Source organism: Ochotona princeps, chromosome 9 (genome assembly GCF_030435755.1).
Source record: "Ochotona princeps isolate mOchPri1 chromosome 9, mOchPri1.hap1, whole genome shotgun sequence".
Classification (NCBI taxonomy): Eukaryota; Metazoa; Chordata; class Mammalia; order Lagomorpha; family Ochotonidae; genus Ochotona; species Ochotona princeps.
In genome coordinates this window covers 71,814,179-71,835,726 of record NC_080840.1, presented here as the reverse complement: position 1 = coordinate 71,835,726, position 21,548 = coordinate 71,814,179, and the positions used below count along the sequence as shown (strand labels likewise).

Sequence of the window (21,548 nt, the reverse complement as noted above, 5' to 3'; positions counted from 1 at the left end):
AATATTTCCTATGGCCCCTGTGAAAGTTTCCTTCAGCACTGCCCCTGGAGTAACTGCCATCATGACAGCGCCAGTCCACTCGGAGGCATTGCAGTGCATGACTGGGGCATTCTCACAACTCCAACTCAATCCAGAGGCTGTTACCACCATCACTAGACATAATGCTAGGAGATTTTTACCTCATGGCAAACATCCAAAGTCCTGGAAGATTCAAAAAAAAAAAAAAAATAAATAGAAGTGGGGCTATTGTGTTGCACAATTGGCTAATCCTTCCCTTCCAAGTACAGCATGATATAGGGGTGCCCGTTGTTGTTCTGGCTGCTCCAATTCTCATCTGGTTTCCTGCATGTGGCCTGGGAAAGCAGTAGAGGATGGTCCAAAGCCTTGGGACCCTTCACCTAGGTGGGGCACCAGGAGGAGGCTCCAAACTAATTGCATTGAGTCAACTCAGCTGTGGCCATTGTGGCCACCTGGGGAGTGAACAGTGGATGGAAGATCTTTCTGTCTCCCCTTCTCTCTATAAATCTGAATTTCCAATAAAAATAAATCTGTAAAAAAACTTAGAAATCTCCAGACATGGCTACAAGCAGCAGGCAGGATGCTGAGTCAATTCCTTAGCTTTTACCCCCTGGACCATTCTGATGGGGCTTGTACTACAGAGCTGGAGGCTGGTGGCCTGTGACCCCCTGCCAGCAGGAGGAGGAGGCACTGAACTGGTGCCTGAGACTTACCTCTCAGGACCTCTGGCAGCCCATGTGCTGAGAGCTTCTGTGTGCCATCACAGAGATTCATTCCCAGAAAGCAGCAAACCCCCATGTCTGAAGTGCTTTCCAGAGTGGTCAACACCAGGGCAAAGCTAATAGATACACAGATGTGTGCATGTGTGTATGTATGTCTGCACTGCTGACCAGTCAGGTAGCACATCATATTGGGGTGGTATCTGTTGCCCATCTCTCTGTCTCAGCCACATGTTTCATTGTGGGCTGCCATATTGGAAGCACAAGTGCCCCCACCCCATGAAATCTGACTAATGAACTTTTTCAGACCATTAGGATAAAAGTTGACACCATCTCTTCCCATAAAACACAGCCTGCTTGTGGTCTTGTCAATGTTTTGAACAGCATGCATCCTGATGGGATACAGCAGGACCTCACTGGGTTTTCTTTTGCTCCTTTGCTGATTCATCTGTTTCTTGTGGGTCCCTTCAGACCCTGCACCCATGAAGGGAAGGGAGTAGTCAAGGTGTATTCTCATCATGGGGTTTGATGTGTCCTGTGAGAACAGTAGTATCTGCCACTCTACAACTTTCATCTCTTCATGGTATCTGGCAGGAAGTGTTTGAGGATCTCTGTCATCTGTGGACTATATTCTTGGAACGCACTCAGATGTTCTTTTCTAAAACTCTGAGCTGTACAAGTTAGTGTCATGTCTGTGATCCATTCTGAATTTATTCACTCCATGGCTGTTCTGGTAGTTCCTGGTAATGTTTTGGAATCCTCGCTACATGCCACCCCCACCACTGCAGGTGATGGCTGTAAGTTCATGTCCCCTCCATTCTTGCTGCAGGGTGGGCCTGGAGGAAGCACACCTGTTGGGGCACATGCTCCCTGCAGTGTTGTGCACCCAAAACCCTGCTCGCACAGGAGCATGGGCTCCACTGGCCCCAGGCTGCTGAGAGGATTTGTCACGAGTGGACGCTGACTCAGCACCTGCACAGGTACTTTGCTAATGCAGGTGCTAAGCCCTGGACATGATAAACAGCACGTGTCATTCTGTGGCAAGATCCCAAGCTTGCCTGGGATGCCACTGGCTCCTGTAGGACCCCAGGTCTGTCCGAGGATGCTCTCATCTCCCTCTGCAGGACCCGTTTGTTCGCTAAAACTCTCTGGGGCCCAGAGTCTCACTGGATTCCATGACATTGCTGGCATATGACATAGCTCTGTAATGTTTTCCTGATGTCAGTATCAATCTGGTAGACGTGCTCCGACAATGGCTGGCCTGCTTGAGGGTGGGCCCCACGAGGAGTCAGGTTCAGAACACACAGTTGCCCACTTGCCCAGCAGCCTTCCCAGGAGCTTGTGGCTCTGCTACCTGAGTGGGCATCCAGGGGAAGTTCATCCCCTCCTGCTCCCTGTCCAGAAGGATCACTGATGTCAGCTAGCCAGGGAACCAACAAGGATCACCTACCAGGGCTGCTCCAAGGCCTGTCCTATCTCTGCTCTCACCTGCACCCCACAGGCAGAAGACTGTACTTGTGCCCTTGCCTGTCAGGCCTCTTACCCCTGCTCCCTAGGCAGAGCCTCTGCTCTAATAAGAGTTGCCCAAACACCTGCAAGAAGGGCCCACCCATACTGAGTACATCAGAGGCCTCCTGAGCTTGAGATTTTTCTCCCTTGCAAGGCTGCTCCCAGGACCTTCTCCCAGACAGCCCCAGTGATCTGAGTGCTTAGGGAGGCCAGGTATGGGTTTGTCCTGGTGAAGCTGGGATAAAGTAAGGCCTGGTGATGAGGCTAGGTGTAGCAGAGTGGGATAAGAGCAGCCAGGTGAGGGCAGCTGGGGGGAGGTGTCTCCTTCAGGAGCCATTACAGGATGTATGAGGTCTCTGTCCCCCCGGGACCCAGCATCTGTGATGGCTGTCACCAGCCAAGTTGTGCATACCAGCCTGGCAGGGGTGCTGGTGTCTGGAAGATGCTGGGGAAGCGCCAAGGGAGGGTCCAGAGAAGGGAAGGCAGATGGGCCAGGAGTCCCTGAGCACCCAGAGGGTGGCCCTGGCACTCTCAGAGCCTGGGGCCCATGACAAATTCTGGCCTGTGACAGCAACCCTGACTGAGAGCAGACAAGTGGTCCCTGGTATTTGCCAAGATTCTCCACCTTTACTTTGTCCACATCCAGAAGGATGATATGTGTCCATGGCTTCATCGTGTTCAGCCACATCTTCACGCAGGAGACTTCCTGACATCTGTGCTGGAAAATCAGAGAGGGAGCTGTGAGCCTAGTGCCTGCCTTCTGGTGGTTTGGGGGTGGGCATGGACACATCCTGAGCCCTGGGGTGAGTGACAGGTGAACATCAGCGGCCTCAGTCACAGGGATATCCCGGGGGCCTGGGAGCCTGGACCTTTGAGCTATAGCTCTGATTTGGACTTAGTGGCTTTGGTAAAACAACCCCTCAGGTCCCCCAGCAATAGGGTGGCCTTGCAGGTACACGGACCACTGCCTGAGCCCACAGGTACACAGATCTGTCTCCCCCACCATCTGCCAGGGAGGACAGCTCTCACTTCAGCCTATGGATCTCTGTCCTGGGTAGCATCTTGTCTCTGAAAGGCAAAGGCAGCAGAGTGGGAGCAACTGAATGGGTCAGCACCGCCCACATTCTGAGTGGGGCAGGGAAAGGGCTAAGTCAGCCCAGTCAATGCCAAGACTGAACCCAGAACTCAGCAAAGGAAGGTAAGTTTTTCCTCCTGGAATCAGGGCAGATCTGCCTGGCAGGAGCTCTAGAGGGTCCATGGAGCAGCCCGTCATGGGCAGGGGACTGCAGGTGCTGAGAATGGTCATTCCCAGGGTGGAGCAGGTGGAGGGGTTGTCAGATTGGGCAGGAAGGGCACCTCAGCAGGGAGAGATGACAGCGGGGCCCCAACCTGAGTCAGGGCTTGGCCTGCGTCCTGCCAGGACTGAGAGGAGGAGATTATGCTTCCAGCCCTTGGTGCCCACAGCCCTCAGAGTGTCCACCCTGGGCAGAACACCCCTGTTGCCCAGCCACGGACCACCCCACCCCAGTACCATCTCTCCCCTGTCCATGTCTTCAGCCACTGACAGCCTGTCACTCTTGGATTCTGGAGTGGCATGACCCAACCCCTGATTGGCTCCAGCTACAAGCTGTGTGGCTGGTTTTTCCCAAGCCAGAATGTCCCCAGTCTGACCAATCGGTCATCTGCACTGGCTTGTGCAGTCCCCTACCTTATCTTGGGATGACTATGGGGCAGATCCAAGGTCTGCTTCCTGCTTACCAGGCCTCAGTGCCCCTTCCCCCCGATGCCAGGCTCCCTGGGTGACAGCAAACCCCAACGATACCATTTCTCAAGGATGCACAGTCAGTCTCCCTGGGCCTCTCTGTAACCAGATGTCTGCATGCCCTGGGGTATCTCTCTGAGCAGGAGAGCCATGACCAGGCCTAGGGGCTGCTGGTGGAGAGTGGGGAAGGATGCTATGAGGCAAGTCCAGCCCAGCTTGCCCAGGACAGTTAAGAGCACAGTAAAGTCCTGTCAGTCCTGCCTGCAGCCACTGCCCAGGGCTGGGATCTGCAGCAGAGGGGCCCACAGAAGCTGTGCTGTTCCAAGGAGCTGCCTATCTCCTCCTTCCTTTTCAACACTACAACTCAATTTTTTTTTAAAGATTTTATTATTATTGGAAAGCCGGATATACAGAGAGGAGGAGAGACAGAGAGGAAGATCTTCCATCTGATGTTTCACTCCCCAAGTGAGCCGCAACGGGCCGGTGCGCGCCAATCCGATGCCGGGAACCAGGAACCTCTTCCGGGTCTCCCACGCGGGTGCAGGGTCCCAAAGCTTTGGGCCGTCCTCCACTGCTTTCCCAGGCCACAAGCAGGGAGCTGGATGGGAAGTGGAGCTGCCGGGATTAGAACCGGCACCCATATGGGATCCCGGGGCTTTCAAGGCGAGGACTTAAGCTGCTAGGCCACGCCGCCGGGCCCAACTCAATTATTTTTTAAGGCTTTATTTATTTTGTTTGAAAGGCAGAAAGAGAGAGGTCTTCCATCTGCTGGTCACTCCCCCAATTGGCCGCAGACTGGAGCTGGGCCAGTCTGGAGCTGGGAGCTAGAAGTTTCTTCCGGGTCTCCCACGTGGGTGCAGGGACCCAAGGACGTGGGCCATCCTCTGCTATTTTCCCAGGCCATGTTATCAGGGAGCTGGATGGGAAGTAGAGCAGCTGGGACATGAACAGGCCCCTGTGTGGGATGCTGGTGTCATATGTGGCTTCATCTACTAGCCCACCATGCTGGCACTGGGATTCCTCTTTTGGGAACCTTTCACACATGGCCCCACTGGTGAACACTCAGAGCCTCTGTCCACCTGGTCAGAGAGGGCAGACATCAGTCTGGTGGGCAGACCTCTGCCAGGCTCCCAGGAGGGTGACTCAGCCGGAGCACAGGGACAGAGCCAGGCTATGCGGGGCAGCTCTTGCCTCATCCTTGGCCCAAAGGAAGGAGTGACATGGGGCTGTCCTAGAGCCCCTGATTGCCCTGAGTCAGGGCTCCACACCCCTCTCCAGCACAGGTTCCTACGTTCCACAGCTGGCCTGGTTCTCAACCTCAGGCAGTGCCCAGCAGAGCTTAGACCAAGGGCCTCATCTCCCAGACAGGCTCCCACCGAGGGTAGGTACACTCCACACTATAGCTCCCATGGGAGAAAGAGATGACTGACTATAGGGCCAGTGCACAGCAGGCACCTCTTAGGGTTCAGTTGGCAGTGACATCATCAGCCACCATCCTACAAGTGATGGTTGCGATGAGAGGTGGCCAGGAGGATAGCAGCACCCCCTTACCTCTGCCCCAAATCCATCCTCCCCTTCTGAATACACCTTTCTCCTTACGAACCAATTCTCATCAGCCAGTCTCTGGGAATTCTAGGGGCCCCTACCTGCTCCAGAACTTGAAGTGTGTACCTGGCACAATGTGCCATGGGATTCTACCACAGCATGACAATGGCATAATCCTCTATCAGCAGAAACTAGAGTCTGGGTTCTAGTAAACCCCCCAGGCCTGACTCCCATAGCCTCTCCAGGGTCCACATGAGGAGAGCAGGTGTGCCATGGGCCCAGTGCCATCTGTCATGTCCCTGGCACCCACTGCCTCCTGCCCTTCCTCTTCTGCTCCCCTACAGTTGTGTTTTGTGACAGCTTCTAAGCCTGGGTTGCTAAATGAGACAGTGAGACCCCCACATGTCTCCTCAGCTTCCTGAGGTTGCCTACTCTGTGCCTAGCATGCAATGACTAGCACCTGGGACTTGCACAGATTTAGCCAGTCGCTTCACCTCAGACTTCACCCAGGGTTGTCCCAACCCGCCCTGCCTCCTCCCTGGTGCTGCTGGAGTTGGGTACCAGCTGATCCTCTGGGTTGCTGGGGAGGGTTGTGGCTGGGACAGCAAAGTGACAATGCAGAGCCTGTCTGTTGGACGAGCAGGGACCCTTATCCTGGAGGCACTCCAGGGGCAGGGGACCAATGACCACACTGTCTTAGGTGACAGTACCTCATAGACTAAGAATGGTGATGTAGCCAGTACAAGTGGGGCAGAATCACACCCAGGAACAAGGGCTCCAGGGGCTGCTGAGCTTTAAGGGTGCCACCCAAAACAGGACTCCAGGCCTGGCAGCAGGTTCTCCCCACATCCCTCCTGCTCCCTGAGCAAACACAGGGGGCAAATGGAAAGAGGGGAGAGGGCACAGAGGCAGGGAAGTTTATCTCACTGGGCGGACACAGGTTGTGTGTCAGGGTAGAGTGTGCCCAGCAGAGCAGGAGAGCACACACCTCCCAGAGTTCACATCCTCTTCCCATGCAAGCCTGCCATGCTGCTGCAGCCACAGGGCTCCAGGGAGCAGCCCTGCCGTAAGTCACACAGCAACACTGCAACCGGGCCTGGGGCAGCAGAATACTAAGAAGGAGGTGGGTTGGAGGGATGGGGCAGCAGCTTCCCACCTGGGGCAGGCCAGCAGGGCTGGAGGAGGGACACTGGGCAGGTGGGAAGTCAAGAGGCCTGGAAGAACCCAGGGGAGCAGAGGCCAGAGGCAGCCCCGAGCCTTGGGCTCAGAAGGGCCCCCTCCCTGAAACTAGGATCCAGGCCTGGTGGTGGACTTGGTAATCTGCCTGCATCTGGAGGTGTCTGGCAACCAACCACCAAGAAGCATGTGGCCCATAGTGTGTGTGAGGAAGGCCTGGGAAAGCTGCCTCCTTGCCAGTGCTTGCAGATCCCCACCCCGTCCCGAGCAGGGAATTTCATTGAACTAGACCTGAATGGATGGAGCTGGCCGGGAACAGAGGTCTCCAGGCCCCAGGACCCTCATCAGAGAAGACAGGGTGAGTCCAAGGAATCCTTGAGCTTGAACCCTCCCGTCTTCCACACCTTAGTGGATGTGGTCATGGGGTGCCAAGGGTGAGGAAGGTGGAGTAGCTTCTAGGGGGTACCAGTTCTGGGGCTGGTAGGGTCATGCCTGCTGAGCAGGAGGTAGCTGGTGCTAGACTGGCCCTGAAGCGAAAGGGCCTTGTGAGGGGTCAGCAGGGGTTCTTGGGGACCCACAAGGATGAGGTGGGGAAACAGGTTGAGGGTACTCCAGGGATTTCACCTGAGCAGGAGCTGGGGCTTGCCCCTATGATAGTCTTTCTGTGATCAAAATATCATATAGGTCCGGCCTGCATGGTGAGGGTGCCTCTGGGTGAAGGCAGTGAGCGGTTACCAATGCCAGGATGAGAGCAGCTGGATATTGTGAATGAGCAGGAAGCAGAACGTGTGGCCCAGCAGGCCAGCCAGCTCTGAGGGCTCAGGTTCTAAACTCGGACTGTGACCACAGGATCTGCGCATCTTGGAGGGCCCTGAGCTCAAGCCACCATGCTGACTCCCCCTGAGGGACTGAGGTCAGAGCTTCTGGGAGGGACGGTTGTCCAGATGGCCTCAGGGACTCCAGGATGTGATGGGGCTAACATGCCTGTGTTCAGGTTCCCTGGGAACCAGAGTAAGAATACTGGATCCCGACAAAGCCCATCCCTAATTGCTTGCTGTGTCTAAGCCACCATCTGCAGGGTTTCTCTTCTCTCTTCTATTAATTTTTTTTAATATTTAGTATATTGGGGCTGGCACGGTGGTATAACAGGTTAATCCTCTGCTGCAGGGCCAGCATTCCATAGAGGTACTGATTTGAGTCGTGGCTGTTCCATTTCTGATCCAGCTCCCTGCTAATGATATGGGAAAGCAGCAGAGAATGGCTCAAGGCGTTGGACCCTGCATCCAGATGAGAGACCTGGAGGAATTTTCTGGCTTCTGGTGTCAGATCAGCCCAACTCTGGCTGTTGCAGCCATTTGGGGAGTGAACCAGTGGATGAAAGATCTCTCTCATTCTCTTCTCTCTCTCTCTCTCTCTCTCTCTCTCTCTCTCTCTCTCTCTCTCTCTCTCAGAGGTCGGAGCGAGAGAGATATATATAATATATATAACATATTATATAATATATAATTCTTTAAAGGAAAATAAAGTAAATCTTTAAAAAAATTTAGTTCATGTGTTTGAAAAGCAAAGTGGCAGAAACTGATCTTCCATCCATTGCTTCGCTCCCCGAATGGCCCAGTGGTTGGAGTTTGGCCAGGAGCCAGGAATTCCATCTCATGAAAGTGACAGAGGTCCAAGCACTTGGGCCATCGTCTGCTGTTTCCCCAGGAGCACTATGGGGGAACTGGATCAGGACGTGAATTAGCATTACAATATGATATTCTGGCATTATAGACAGAAAACCGGCTGTGCCACAACAAGGCCCTTGTATCAACTCTTAATCATTCTGACTTCTTGAGATGGGGTCAGCCAGTCCTCATTCACAAGTTTGCAGCTGCACATTCTGCTCGCTGAAATGTTTTTGTAATCCCCAAGTATTCTGTTTCCAATACTGTTTGACACTTCTGTGGGCACTTGGGCACCATATTCAGGCCTACCCCATGAGTCTTTTGCAGCTTGTTTAATGCCACACTTCCCACATGTTTATGCTTCCAGTTGGTATTTCACCCCCAAATATAATGCCAAAGTACAGTCATCTCTAGGCTGCTTTAGAAATGGCTGGACCATGCATTATGGAGAAAGGGTGTACATTCTATCAGCTTTGAGTAGACATGAGTTGCAAGTAAATTCTAAATTCAAGCTTAATATATCAGCATTGTGTATGTAACATAGTGCTGATTCACAGTCAAGTATATACAGAAACATCCTCAATATAAGGCTATGTGTTAATGGGGTGATTAGATGCTGTTTCCCTTTGGAGTGAGGCTTCAGTACTCACTTGTACAGTCTTTGTGTTGGTTGTATAAAACAGAATGACTTTAAATAAACAGAGTTATCTGCATTTTTTAAAATGTCAACTATTTATTTGTGAAACACAGCACGAGAGCTAGAGTTCTTACCTGTGACTACAACCTAGATGCCTGCAATGGCCAGGACTGGGCTGGTCTGAAGCCAGGAACCAAAATCACAGTCCAGGTCTCCCAGGTGAGTGGCAGGAACCAAAGACTGGAGCGACCACCACCACCACCTCCTAGGCCAGCATTAGCAAGAGGCTAGACTTGAACTTAGGTACTCCAATGTGGTGAGGTTAAGATCCTTGGAAGAAAAGGAGACATGGCCTGAGCTGGTTCTCTCTTCACCCCATGGAGATACAGGGAGCACATGACTATAAGCCAGGAAGAGAATCATCACCAGGAAAGGAACTGGCCAGCCCTGGGTCCTGCGCTCCCCAGCCTACAGAGGTGCAAGAACAGAACTCAGCTGTGTGAGCATCCCTGTCTGCAGTGTTGGGTCATGGCATTCTCAATGCAGACAGGTTCTGGGCATTCTACTGGGGATCTTGTCATCGCACTGGTTCAGCTGGGACCTGAGTCTACATTTCAAAGGAGCTCCCACGTGAGACTGCTGCTGCTCTAAGACCCTTATTGAAAGAATCAAGTCTGGAACTGCCAGGTGTTCCTACAGGATGTGCCTGCAGCATGAGCATGACTTTGGCAGGGGATGGGGATGCCTGTGTATCCTCGCTGAGCTACTGTGTCTTGAGAGATCTGACCTTTACAGAAGCTGGGGGTTGGAAGAATGTTTCAGGCATCAGAATGTCCTTACATGTCAGTGGTCCTAGGATGTCAAGCAGTCCTCAAGAGCCAGGGTGCCCTGGAGATACCAGAATGTTTGTCCCAGGTTTGTCCCAGGTCTGAGACACCTGAGAAAGAGCGCTGTAGTGGCCACGTTGCCCTGACTGCTCAGGGACTCTACGTCAGAGCGGGTGGGAGGCAAGTTCTTCTGTGGGGCTGGGGTCCTTGAGAGTAACAGTGTTGTGGGGAACTGGGTCCAAGAGTCAATGCCGGAAGGATGCTTGGGGCTTCCTCCTGCTTGCCGGTTGGCTCAAGTCATCCTGAGGGGGACGGATGGTGAACTCCGCCATCTCAGGGTAACTGAGAGGGGCCAGCGTGAACTGGTGACTTTTCATGTTTTAATTTCCTAGAAACAGTTCCCTGGGTATCAAGTACCTGCTGAGATGCCCAGTCAGGCTCCCAGCTGGCTCCCCCTGACCTGCCCTCCCCACACTGCGGATTCTGAGCAGGGCTCTAGGGGAGGAATGTGCTTTCCTCTCCTTGCCCTGCCTGCTCCCAGGAGAGGATTTAACAGGACAAAAGAGACTGGTCCCCTGGGAACAGGAGCTCTTGGCCCCCATCCCTGGACCCTCGACAGAACACCTTCATCCGGCTTGAGGCTCCCCCCACCACTCCCTCTGAGCAAGGGGCCCCAGAGACCAGGCAGTGATTGGATGAGTTCAGGGGTGAGGAGGGGGGTCATTCTGCAAGGCTCTGGGGAGAAGGAGCAGGTGTGGGCAGGTAGGCAGCTGGTGGCATAGGGGGAACTGTGTCCTGGTGGAGAGAGGGGACAGGGAGAACAGAGTAGAACAGGAAGAAAAAAATAGGTGAGGTCAGAGCAGAGAAAGAGAAGAGCCTCCAGGGAAGGTGTGGGGAGGGAGGAAAAAGTTGGACTAAAGGAAAGGCTGTGGTGGAGACAGATACCCACCTACACCTACAGAGAGAGAGACAGAGAACTGCGGCGAAAGCCCAGGCTGAGAATAAGGCTAACAGAGAAGCCTAAAGAGCCAAGCACGCGGGTGTAGGGGCTGAGCCAGCTCTGGTCTCTGTGGCTGGCATGGAAGCCCCAGGCAGGAGCCAGCAGATCAAGCACAAGAAGGGGCAGCCCAGCAGTGGCCTGGTGCAGGATAGCAGTCCAGTTGCTGCGCCTCTAACTTGCACAGTGCCAGCAGGTAAGTGGACCTCAGGGTGACCTGGGTGCCTGAGAAGGTGATGGTTGAGGCTGAATGCTGAGACTCCTATGGGGCAGGAGGTTGAGGGGAGATGACTTGTGAGAACACTGGGGAGTCTTGCATCTGTCTGGATTTGGCAGAGCCTGCGTTGGGGGAGTGGGGATGGGAGGCTGTGGTCAAATACTGAAGCAGAGCTTGTTTGTCCCAGGGGTCTCACTTGGGCTCCACATGGCCATGGGTACCTCTGACCTAGACTCTCTCCTCAGCTTTGAGCGCCCCTTCCAAATATGCTCCCTCCCCCCAACTCCCCGCAGCCCCCAGTGCCCTTCCTCAGCTGCTCTCAGACTAATTAGTGTGGGGCTTAGTGAGCCTGTGGGGAACAGCAACAAGACTTTCCCACGAGCTCAGGTTCCTGCAGGTTGGTGGTGGCCAGCCAGGGCAGGGGCAGGGGAGGGTGTGTGAGGGGAAGAAGGGGATGCCCCAGTTTTCCAGGTGAGAACATCACGTCACATCACGTGCGCGGAAGGTATGAGTGCAGCTGGGCTGCGGAACAGGGAACCAACAGGGCAGCATGGAGCTGCAGTTTCCTTAAGGTGAGCAGAGAGGAATACTTTAGGGTGTACCTTGTGGGGTCGGAGAACATGCAGGACACGGCCAGCTTCTCTTGGACCAGAGAGGAGTCAGGGACAGCGGCTGAGCTGAGGGCATGAAGTACAAGACCAGGAGCATCCAAGCAGAGCAGCCTGTGGGAAGTGTGCAGCCCCCGCCCCCATGGAAACGACTGTCCCTTGCCCTGCTCTTTCAGACCTGAGCCTACAGCCCTGCAGGAGGCTATCTGGAATAGGACTTGGGAGGCCCAGGCTCTCCCCGCAGGGACAGAGGGGTCGCCAACATTCCCGGCGCCGCCACCGCACTACCTTCAGCCCAGCCCAGCTGGGACAGCTGGAGTCAGCCTTCGGAAGGAACCAGTACCCTGACATCTGGGCCCGAGAGAGTCTTGCTCAGGACACGGGCCTCAGTGAGGCCAGAATCCAGGTGAGCTTCCTCCTTGGGAGAAGAAGTGTGGATTCTCTGGAGCTGGGGGCTGCCTGAGGGACTGTCCCCCAGGGCATCATGTCCCTGACTCCAGTATGCACTGTTAGAGTCCGGGCCAGAGCTCCCCCCCGCCCCCCCCCGCCCCCCCGAGGTTAGGGTGCGAGCTAGTTAATCCCCAGAAAACGACAAAGAGCCTCGCTGGTAATGCAAAATGCAAAGAGTTTATTGTGCCAGCATGCTGGGGTCAGATCGTACTTGGGGCACACAGGCCAGCCAAGCGGATCGGACCCCACTTAACATAAGGCTGGAGATTATATACCCCGTTTTGGCTGTAACATATATCAAAGTCAACTCAAAATTAACAAATTTAGACTTATGTGGCTCCCGGGTGCAAGCAGTGTATTCCGTTCTCACACTCATTATTTACATTCCTACACTTACTGTTTACGCTCCCACACTTATTATTTATGGCTCATCCCATCCTGGCACCCTTATCTTTATGGCTCTTCCAGTCCCTGGGACCGGGGAGCTGCATCCCTGCCTTCCTGCACCCAGGTTAGTTGATAGATAAGGTTACAGAGGACCAAAGGACAGATTTATTGCTAAAGTGGAGTTTTCTCACAGTTCAGGTGCCTCCTGACCTAGCGAAGTAGCGGCTCCTTGCCACAAAGGACCTAATATCGCCTAACGCTAATATTCTAACATTCTAACATACTAACATTATACCAACACTCTAACAGCACCTGATCAGAGAGGCCTCACCCCAAAGTCAACAGGTCTGCATTGTGAACCTCACTAATTTGAAGCCTTGCCCAACTGAACTCAACTTGAATTTCAGCACTGGCCACCACACTTTAGCAGGATTGGGAATTAATATAGAAAAAATAATCCTGCCACTTTCCTATCAGACACTTTGCCACTCCACCAGGCCGATGCCCAAGTCTTAACTAAAGTTAGTTCACCACCCTGAAAAACCCCACCCTAAATCTAACCTAACCCTTGGAGAGATGTCCTACCTTCTGGAGGAAAGAAACTCAATATGGCCACATTTGTTAGCCCTTTCTTGTTGGAAGTTCACATGCCTTCCTCACCCTAAGTTGTGGAAACCAGGTAAATTCAGAGACGAAGTAAGCACAGAGTCTGTGTTTGCCAGGAGACCCGGCTTGGCCAAGCCCTCTGTTTCTTCTTACAGGTGCTGGCTCCCTATCCTGGCATCTGTCCTAGGGGAAGGGCTCACATGTGACGTATTTACCTGAGACTCTGATAAGGTCATTTTCCCCTCTCCTCAGGTCTGGTTCCAGAACCGCAGAGCTAAACAGCGCAAGCAAGAGCGTGCACTGCTCCAGCCACTGGCCCACCTGTCTCCTGCCACTTTTTCAGGCTTCCTGCCGGAGGCCTCTGTGTATCCCCCTTCCTACCCAGTGCCGCCTCCACCTGTGGCCTGCTGTCCTCACCCTTACAGCCACGCCCTATCCTCCCAGCCCTCTGCAGGGGGCTCCTTGGCTCTGCCGCACCAGCCTGATGATTGGTATCCCACCTTGCACCCTGCACCTACAGCTCATCTGCCCTGTCCCCCACCTCCACCCATGCTGCCTCTAAGCCTTGACCCACCCAAGTCGTGGAACTAAGCTCTACCCAGGACCCTGAGAAAATCTGAGAACAGTGGGCGTTCTCTTTTCCTTCTGGGATGGGGAAGGGGGAAGCTTGGCGGGGCTACTAGGAGGTGAGCCATGGGAGGGTGGCGTTGTGGAGACACTGGCTGCCACTGGTAAGAGCTGACTGAAGGAGTTGGAAACCAGTCACTGCCTTCATTGAGATGTGGTTTGAAGAACTCCATTCCAGCCAGGGCTGGCAGGTTTCAACAAGGCTTTTGAAACCCACGTGAGGGCAGTTGAAAAAGTTCATAGAACACAGAACTAAAAGATAAGTTTGGGTGCAAAATTTTTCGATGCCATATATGTATGAGGTTATGAAAAATGTGTATTATGCAAAAACTATGTACAGATTTTAAGGAGGTGGTTTGCACTAAAACAAACTTATCTTTGAATCCCACTTTCCAAGAATGTTTTGAATTATCTCTAAAATCCCTTCGCAGTCCCATATGTCACTGCAACATCAGTCATTAACTTGGATTCCTTTGGTCCTAGAAATCTCTTAAGTCTGCTCCTCTCCTTTCCTGTTCTGCAGACACTTTGCTTTGCATGGCCTCATGGCTTTCTCACTTCCATCAGGCCTTTGCCAATCTGATCATCAAGGGATAGCTTGTCAGCCATTTGTTAAAAAAACAAAACAAACAAACAAAAAAAAAACCAGCATTGGGTGGCCATTGAGCATAGCAGTATGACTGTACTCCATATCAAAGTGCCTTAGTTCAAGTCCCATATTGGCTCCTGATTCTGGCTTCCTGCTAATATCTATCCTGGAAGGCACCCAGTAATGGTTCAAACAGTTGAGTCCTTGCCACACACGTGGGAGAGCCAGGCTGAGTTCTGGGCCACTGGCCAAACACCAGCTGCTGTGGGCATTTGAGGGAGTAAACCAGTGGGTGGGAGATTCCACTGTATCTCACTGTCTGCCCCTGTCTCTCTGCATTTCAAATTGAACTAATGAAATGAACGTTAAATAAGTAAAAACTTTTTAAAACTTCCTAAAAAATATTTGATCAACTTGGCCTGTGGGAAACATTAATATCTGCTTTCAATTTGATTTTTAAACATGCTGTCCTTAAAAAACAGATTTATTATTTTCTTTATTTGAAAGGCAGAGTTACAAAGAGAGGAAGAGACAGAGTGAGAGAGATCTTTTATCTGCTGGTTCACTCCACAGATGGCCCCAGTGACTGGGGCTGGGCCAGGCCAAATATAGGATGCAGGTTCTTCTTCCAGGTCTCCCATGTGGGTGCAGAGGCACAAGTCATTGGGCCATTCTCCACTGCTTTTCTGGTCCATAAACAGGGAGCTGAATGGGAAATGGAGCAGGCAGAACATGAACTGGCAATGATAGGGGATGCTGGTGCTATAGTCTCATGAGCCACCACACTGATCCCATGCTGCCTTTTTTAAACATATATGATTTCTGATGAAGAAGAAACCAATTAATTAAGACAAAGGTTCGCAGGAGGAAACTCTGAGATTCACACAAAGTCATTGCCAGGAAAGGACCTACCAAGAACTGTGTTCGTTTGAGTTCTCCCCAAAGAAATATGGCACAGCCCAGTTGGTACTACCATTTTATAACATATTACTTATAATGCACTCACTTAACATAATTCACTTGTTTATAGGTGGGCCAATTATCCTTACTGATAGATCCACAGGAGAATTCTAAGTAAACAGGCCTCTTGAGATGGATACTCATGTTATTTGAGCTTTTAACATGAATTGTAAAAAACACTAGAGGCAAAATGGCTGTAACACATTTGATCCATGGTCTATCTCCTTAAGCCGGATGGCCTTCCAAAAATCTTACATGGAGGCTGGGGCTGTGGCATTGCAATTTAAAATACTACCAGCAATGTTGACATCTCATATGGGCAATGGCTCGAGTCTCCGCTGCTTCACTTTTGATCCAGCCCTTTGCTAACGTGCCTGAGAAAGCAGCAGAGAGATAACCCAAGCCCTTGGGCCCTGGTACCCACGCTATAGATGCAGAAGAAGCTTTTGGCTTTGTATTGGAGAATGAACCAGCAGACAGAAAATATCTCTCTGTGTCTCTCCTTCCCTCCCTAAAACTCTGCCTTTCAAATAACTCTTTTTTAAAAAGATTACACAATTGGGGGCCTGGCACATTGACTCAGTGGCTAAATCCTCACCTTGCATACACTAGGATCTCATATTCATGCTAGTTCGTGTCCCAGCTGCTCTATTTTCCATCCAGCTCCCTGTTTGTGGCATGGGAAAGCAACAGAGGATGGCTCAAAGCCTTGGGACCCACACCCATATGGGAGACCTGGAAGAAGTTCCTGTTTTCTGGCTTTAGATCAGCTCAGCTCCGGCCATTGTGGTAACTGGGGAGCAAACTAGCAAATGGAAGATCTTTTTCTCTGTCTCTCCTTCTCTTTGTAGATCTGAATTTCCAATAAAAATAAATAAATCTTTTTAAAAATTTACACTGTTGGGAAATATTTAGTAGATTAAACTGAACTGTAGATCAAAAATCCTGGGAAAAAATTTTGCCTATAATAAATGAGTAGTGTTACCTTGTGTCTCCAGTCCCTGCAACAATAGATGCAGTGACTATTTAATCAGCCTTTCCATTGTATTGTGTATTAATAATAGTGTAGGGATGACTTAGCGCACAAGGCAAGATTGTGTAGGTTACATGCAAACAATACACTACTTTACAGAAAGGAATTGAGCATCTGTGGATTTTGGTAGTTCAAAGGGTTCTGAGAATCAATTCCCTGTGAACACTGGGGTCCACTCTGCAAGTCTGCATTTTACCAGAAGTCCCTGAACATTGATGTTAGCACATCTTATCAACCTCCACTGAGAGTGATGACTTTGGAATGCCGTGAATAGATAGTGAGAGATGTAATAGCTGCATGTTTTTCTTTGCGGCACTGTCTCAGAGCTACTGATGTGTTGATGGATATAGTCATCTTTCCTTGGGCTTGAGAGCTTTGTGAATATCTGCATTTGTAGACACTGCAGCAGCCTGCCCCAGGCATTTGTTTTTAAGCCTCTTTCCCAGAGGGTTTCCAAAGAGAAATCTCCACTTCCCCAGGCAACAGTGGTTTGTAATGAGTTGACTTCTGCCTAGTTGCACAGAAATGGCAGAATTGAATATTTAATGAGTCCATTGATCTTGTGTGTTTGTGCTTCAAATGAGAATCCCAGGTAAGCTCTCCCTTGAATGTGGCTGGCTTCAACCATGCTTTCTTCATTCATGACATTAACAAAATGTCATGCCTGGAGCCATTTGAATTTTATTCCACTGTGTACAGTCAAGCAATCCCATCACTCCCCCTCAATCTAGTTGTTTTAGTGTCGTGTATACAATAGTCTAATTTTGCCACATTAATTTGTAGTCTTTTTTTCTTCATATACTATGTTCTGGGTCAATGGTGGCTTCCTAATTTCATTTGGGGAGGTAGTCCCTCTGTTCCAGTATCCTCACATTGTAAGGATTATTGATATCTTTGAAAGAGTATCGTGTCCTGGAAACTTTGTCATCTAGAAGGGAAGTCCTTGCCTAAAAATATGTAGAAATAGGTGTTCCATCAAAGCAAAAAGTCACAGCTGTACTCCATAGTGCGTTATATAAAACCCTCTCATGGAAAAGGAGGCATTTTTATAGGAAAAACAGTTATATTTTATCATTACATAAAGATCTTGAATAAAAGTTTACTTTACAGTTCTAAACTGCCTGTGCACTGCCTTTTATGTGGTCTTATGTGTGGGTAGACACATTCCCAAAATGGCTTTTTGCTTTTCAAAAATAAAATTGGAGGACAGGTATGAGGAGTGGCTTTGTTATCGCTCCGGAGACTAATGACATCCCGCCATGTTGGACCCAGCAGCAGTTCCTGCTTCTCCTTCCCATCACTTGCAGATTTCGCGCACTTCTGTTGCCTACCAATCCTGGCTCCCTCTGCCCGGGAAGACATGTCCCTGACCAGACCAGCATTTGACACAGCCTGCACCTCCTTTCGCATCTATACCACTCACTACTGCGAATAGTGTACCCTTCACCTCTGCGAGGCCAAGGTTCTGCTTGTGAAATTAGACTTTTTTTTTTAAATAATCTTACTTAGTTGATTAGGTTACAAAGGGCCAAGGCTACAGGAAAGTGGGTTATACCATTGTTTCCACACTAATATCATCATTTTTCCCCTGTATCTGGGGTCAGGGATAAACAAAGGGAAAAGCCCCACCCAGCCTCCCACCCATCCCAGGTCCCCCATGTGAGGCACACTCCGAGGGTCCTACTCAAGCAGTTTTGATAGTTCAACAGGTCTGAATTGCTGCCAGTCTCGCCATTCCAAGCACGATGAAACCTATTCAGAATCCACTGGCTGACATAGTCTCTTCATGGTTGGGGTTCTGAGATCATCAGTTCAGTTGGAGGGATCTCCAAAGAAACTTCATCTGAGATGATCCCAAACCTGATTCTTGTGTGAGTTTGCCAGTACAGGGACTGGCACAGTCCATCGCCCCAATCAGCTTATGCTCATGCTGGTGGTTGCAATTGCTGAGTCAGTTCTGTTTCCAGCCCTGTCTTCCACTTGAACGAATGACTATTGTAGTCCAGCTCGATCCTGCCCACTTCATACTTGGTCCTCACGCAAACCAGTGGGAGCTGCAGGCTAGTGGGGGTGACTCCCCATAACCCCATCAGGTCTGTCCCTTACCCTGGTTCCCATGCATGCCAGTATGTACCGCAGACTTGTTCAGTCTATCCCACTTCCCATTTAGCACTTGTATTTGTCAATGGGCATTGAAGCCTAGTTCAGGCCAACCAACCTACTATCCAACCCACACACATACTGGCAGGTGCCTTTCTGTCTAGCCACGACATCCCTTGTCCTGGTTTTCATGCTCTCCTGTGGGAGTGGTAACCCAAGAGGGAGGTGCCCACTATCTCCCTACTAGGCCACTCCAACTTCCGGATTATGCACACTCCAGGTGGTTCTGGAGTTTAACTTGACAGATTTAGCCCCCAGTGCCAGCCTCTGCTATCTGATGCTGCGGCAAAGCCTAACCAACCCTCACCCACTCTGATTTTTGCTTGCACCAGTCGGAACAGTCAGCATAATCTGGCCCTTCCCTAATCTAGCTCACATGAGGCCCACAGGTGTTATAGCCCTGCCTGGTCTGTTCTGCCCCCATCCCAACTCATGGTCTCCAGTGGGAGTAGTGTTCCAGCAGGGGAGCCCACATTCCCCTGCTGGCTTTGCCTCCTCCCTCCTGGTTCTCATGTGTGCTGCTTGGGCGCTGCAACCACATCTGGTACGGCTCACCTCACCTTGCATTCCTTAATGTGCACTGGTATGTGTTGCGACCGAAACTGGCCTGACCCACACTCTATGCTGGTGCTTGAATTCGCCAGCGGTTGATGTGAACTGGCTCAGCCTGGCCTGCGCCCCACCTATGCCATATGTATGATGGTGGGTATCTTCCTCTGGCCTAGTCTGGGTTGCTCCTTATTGTGTTTCTTGCGCTCACCTGCAGGCACCAGTAGAGTCAGGTGTGGCTGCAGAAGGGTCAAGAAGGCTCTCAAGTCCTTGTGTCCACAGCAGCCCTAGCACTGTACAGGCAGGCATTACCAAGAAGGTTCCTCTTTTTCCAGGTTTTATCAGAATTTTGCCCCTTTCCTAAGACTGAGATCTCTCAGCCTTCCATATGGTTAAAGGAAAAAGCTGGACTCCAAGTTTCAATAGCAAGATCACCAGAGTCCACGTTGGAATAGAGCAATTAGGGTTGCCTCCTAAGCCCCACCAGGGTCACCACAGGCAGCTGAGCTGAACCTGGGGGTGGGGGTGCTTCACTGCTCTGCTAGCACCCAAACAAGAAGCACAAGGTGAAGCAGACTCAGAGGTCAGCCCACAGAATCTTGGCCCATTTATTTATTATTTTATTTTATTAATTATTTTGCATTATGTGACAGTTTCATAGGCTCCACACTAATATCATCATTTTTCCCCTGTATCTGGGGTCAGGGATAAACAAAGGGAAAAGCCCCACCCAGCCTCCCACCCATCCCAGGTCCCCCATGTGAGGCACACTCCGAGGGTCCTACTCAAGCAGTTTTGATAGTTCAACAGTTCTGAATTGCTGCCAGTCTCGCCATTCCAAGCACGATGAAACCTATTCAGAATCCACTGGCTGACATAGTCTCTTCATGGTTGGGGTTCTGAGATCATCAGTTCAGTTGGAGGGATCTCCAAAGAAACTTCATCTGAGATGATCCCAAACCTGATTCTTGTGTGAGTTTGCCAGTACAGGGTCTGACAATCCATCGCCCCAATCAGCTTATGCCTATGCTGGTGGTTGCAATTGCTGGGTCAGTTCTGTTTCCAGCCCTATCATCCACTTGAACTAATGGGTGTTGTAGTCCAGCTCAGTCCTACCCACTTCATACTCAGTCCTCATGCAAATCAGTGGGAGCTACAGCCTAGTTGGAGAAACTCCCCATAACCCCCACCAGGCCTGCTCCGTACCCTGGTTCCCATGCATGCCAGTATGTACCTCGGATTTGTTCAGTCTGTCCCACATCCCATTTAGCACTTGTATTTGTCAATGGGCATTGAAGCCTAGTTCAGGCCAACCAACCTACTATCCAACCCACACACATACTGGCAGGTGCCTTTCTGTCTAGCCACGACATCCCTTGTCCTGGTTTTCGTGCTCTCCTGTGGGAGTGGTAACCCAAGAGGGAGGTGCCCACTATCTCCCTACTAGGCCACTCCAACTTCCGGATTATGCACACTCCAGGTGGTTCTGGATAGAGGACATCTTTCTTTCTGTTACTCTCTCAAATAAATATTAAGAAAAGAAAAAAAAAATAAACTCACAGTGCATACAACATTATGTGCTATCTGTGCTTTCAGGAATCCAAAGGGGTCATAGAATGTTCTCAGTTTTATTATTATGAGTAACTCAGAAAGAACATTCATTTTAAAATTAATTTTAAATTTATTTTAATGTTTATTACAAGGTGAGGGGATTTCAGACCTATGTAGGCCTCCAATTAGGGTGGAGGTGGTTAGAGAAGCGGGGAGGTGGGTGAAATAAATTATTCAGTTTTCCCTCCTACATCTGCATGGAGCGGGGTAGGGCAGCAGGAGGGAACAGAAACTACACTGCTCATATTTGATGTGACCTGAGGATGTTACTTGGCTTGTCATGATTGTTCTGAGAGATTATCAGCTTCAATACACCAGAAATGAGAAATTCTAAGGGCTGTTGACTATTTTTGACTATTTCACCATGCTCACAGATGTAAGTGCCTATGGTAGAACCTGGCTTGGAGTGTTGTTCAAACTGTTCTTCATCTTTTGATGAGACACTCAAAGTTTCTTTCTTTTTTTTTTTTTGTAAGATTTATTTCTTTTTGTTGGAAAATTAGATCAGATTTACAGAGAGAAGAAGAGACAAAGATCTTCCATTTGCTGATTCACACCCCAAATAGCCACAACGGCTGGGGCTGAAATGATCTGAAGTCAGGAGCCAGGAGCTTTTTCTGGGTCTTCCACACCAGTGCAGGGTCCCAAAGCTTTGGGCCATCCTCCACTGCTTTCCCAGACCACAAGCAGGGAGCTGGGAAGTAGAGCAGCCAGGATAGGAATCAGTGCCCATATGGGCTCCCAGTACTTGCAGCGTAAGGATTTAGCCATTGAGCCATTACACCAGGCCCCTCTGTCTTTTGTTGGCTTAGATGAGCTGGCTGTCTTGTCTTTCATGTTTATCTGAATATTCTCTCCCGTTTTCTATGAGGCTGAGTAATTGAGGCAGCCTAG

The 21,548-nt window shown here is 50.7% G+C and overlaps 1 protein-coding gene across 1 annotated transcript in view; it reads left to right on the top strand.

Annotated features, from left to right (window-relative positions):
- PROP1 (PROP paired-like homeobox 1) overlaps positions 1-13,811 on the top strand; it is an 89,883-nt gene extending 76,072 nt beyond the window's left edge. Inside the window, exons 2-4 of the mRNA XM_004598108.2 lie at positions 10,828-11,053; positions 11,859-12,088; positions 13,378-13,811. Coding sequence (XP_004598165.2) covers positions 10,939-11,053; positions 11,859-12,088; positions 13,378-13,716 — 684 coding nt within the window. The 5' untranslated portion in view covers positions 10,828-10,938 and the 3' untranslated portion in view covers positions 13,717-13,811. The remainder of the gene's footprint in view (positions 1-10,827; positions 11,054-11,858; positions 12,089-13,377) is intronic.
- The last annotated feature ends 7,737 nt before the right edge of the window (positions 13,812-21,548 follow it).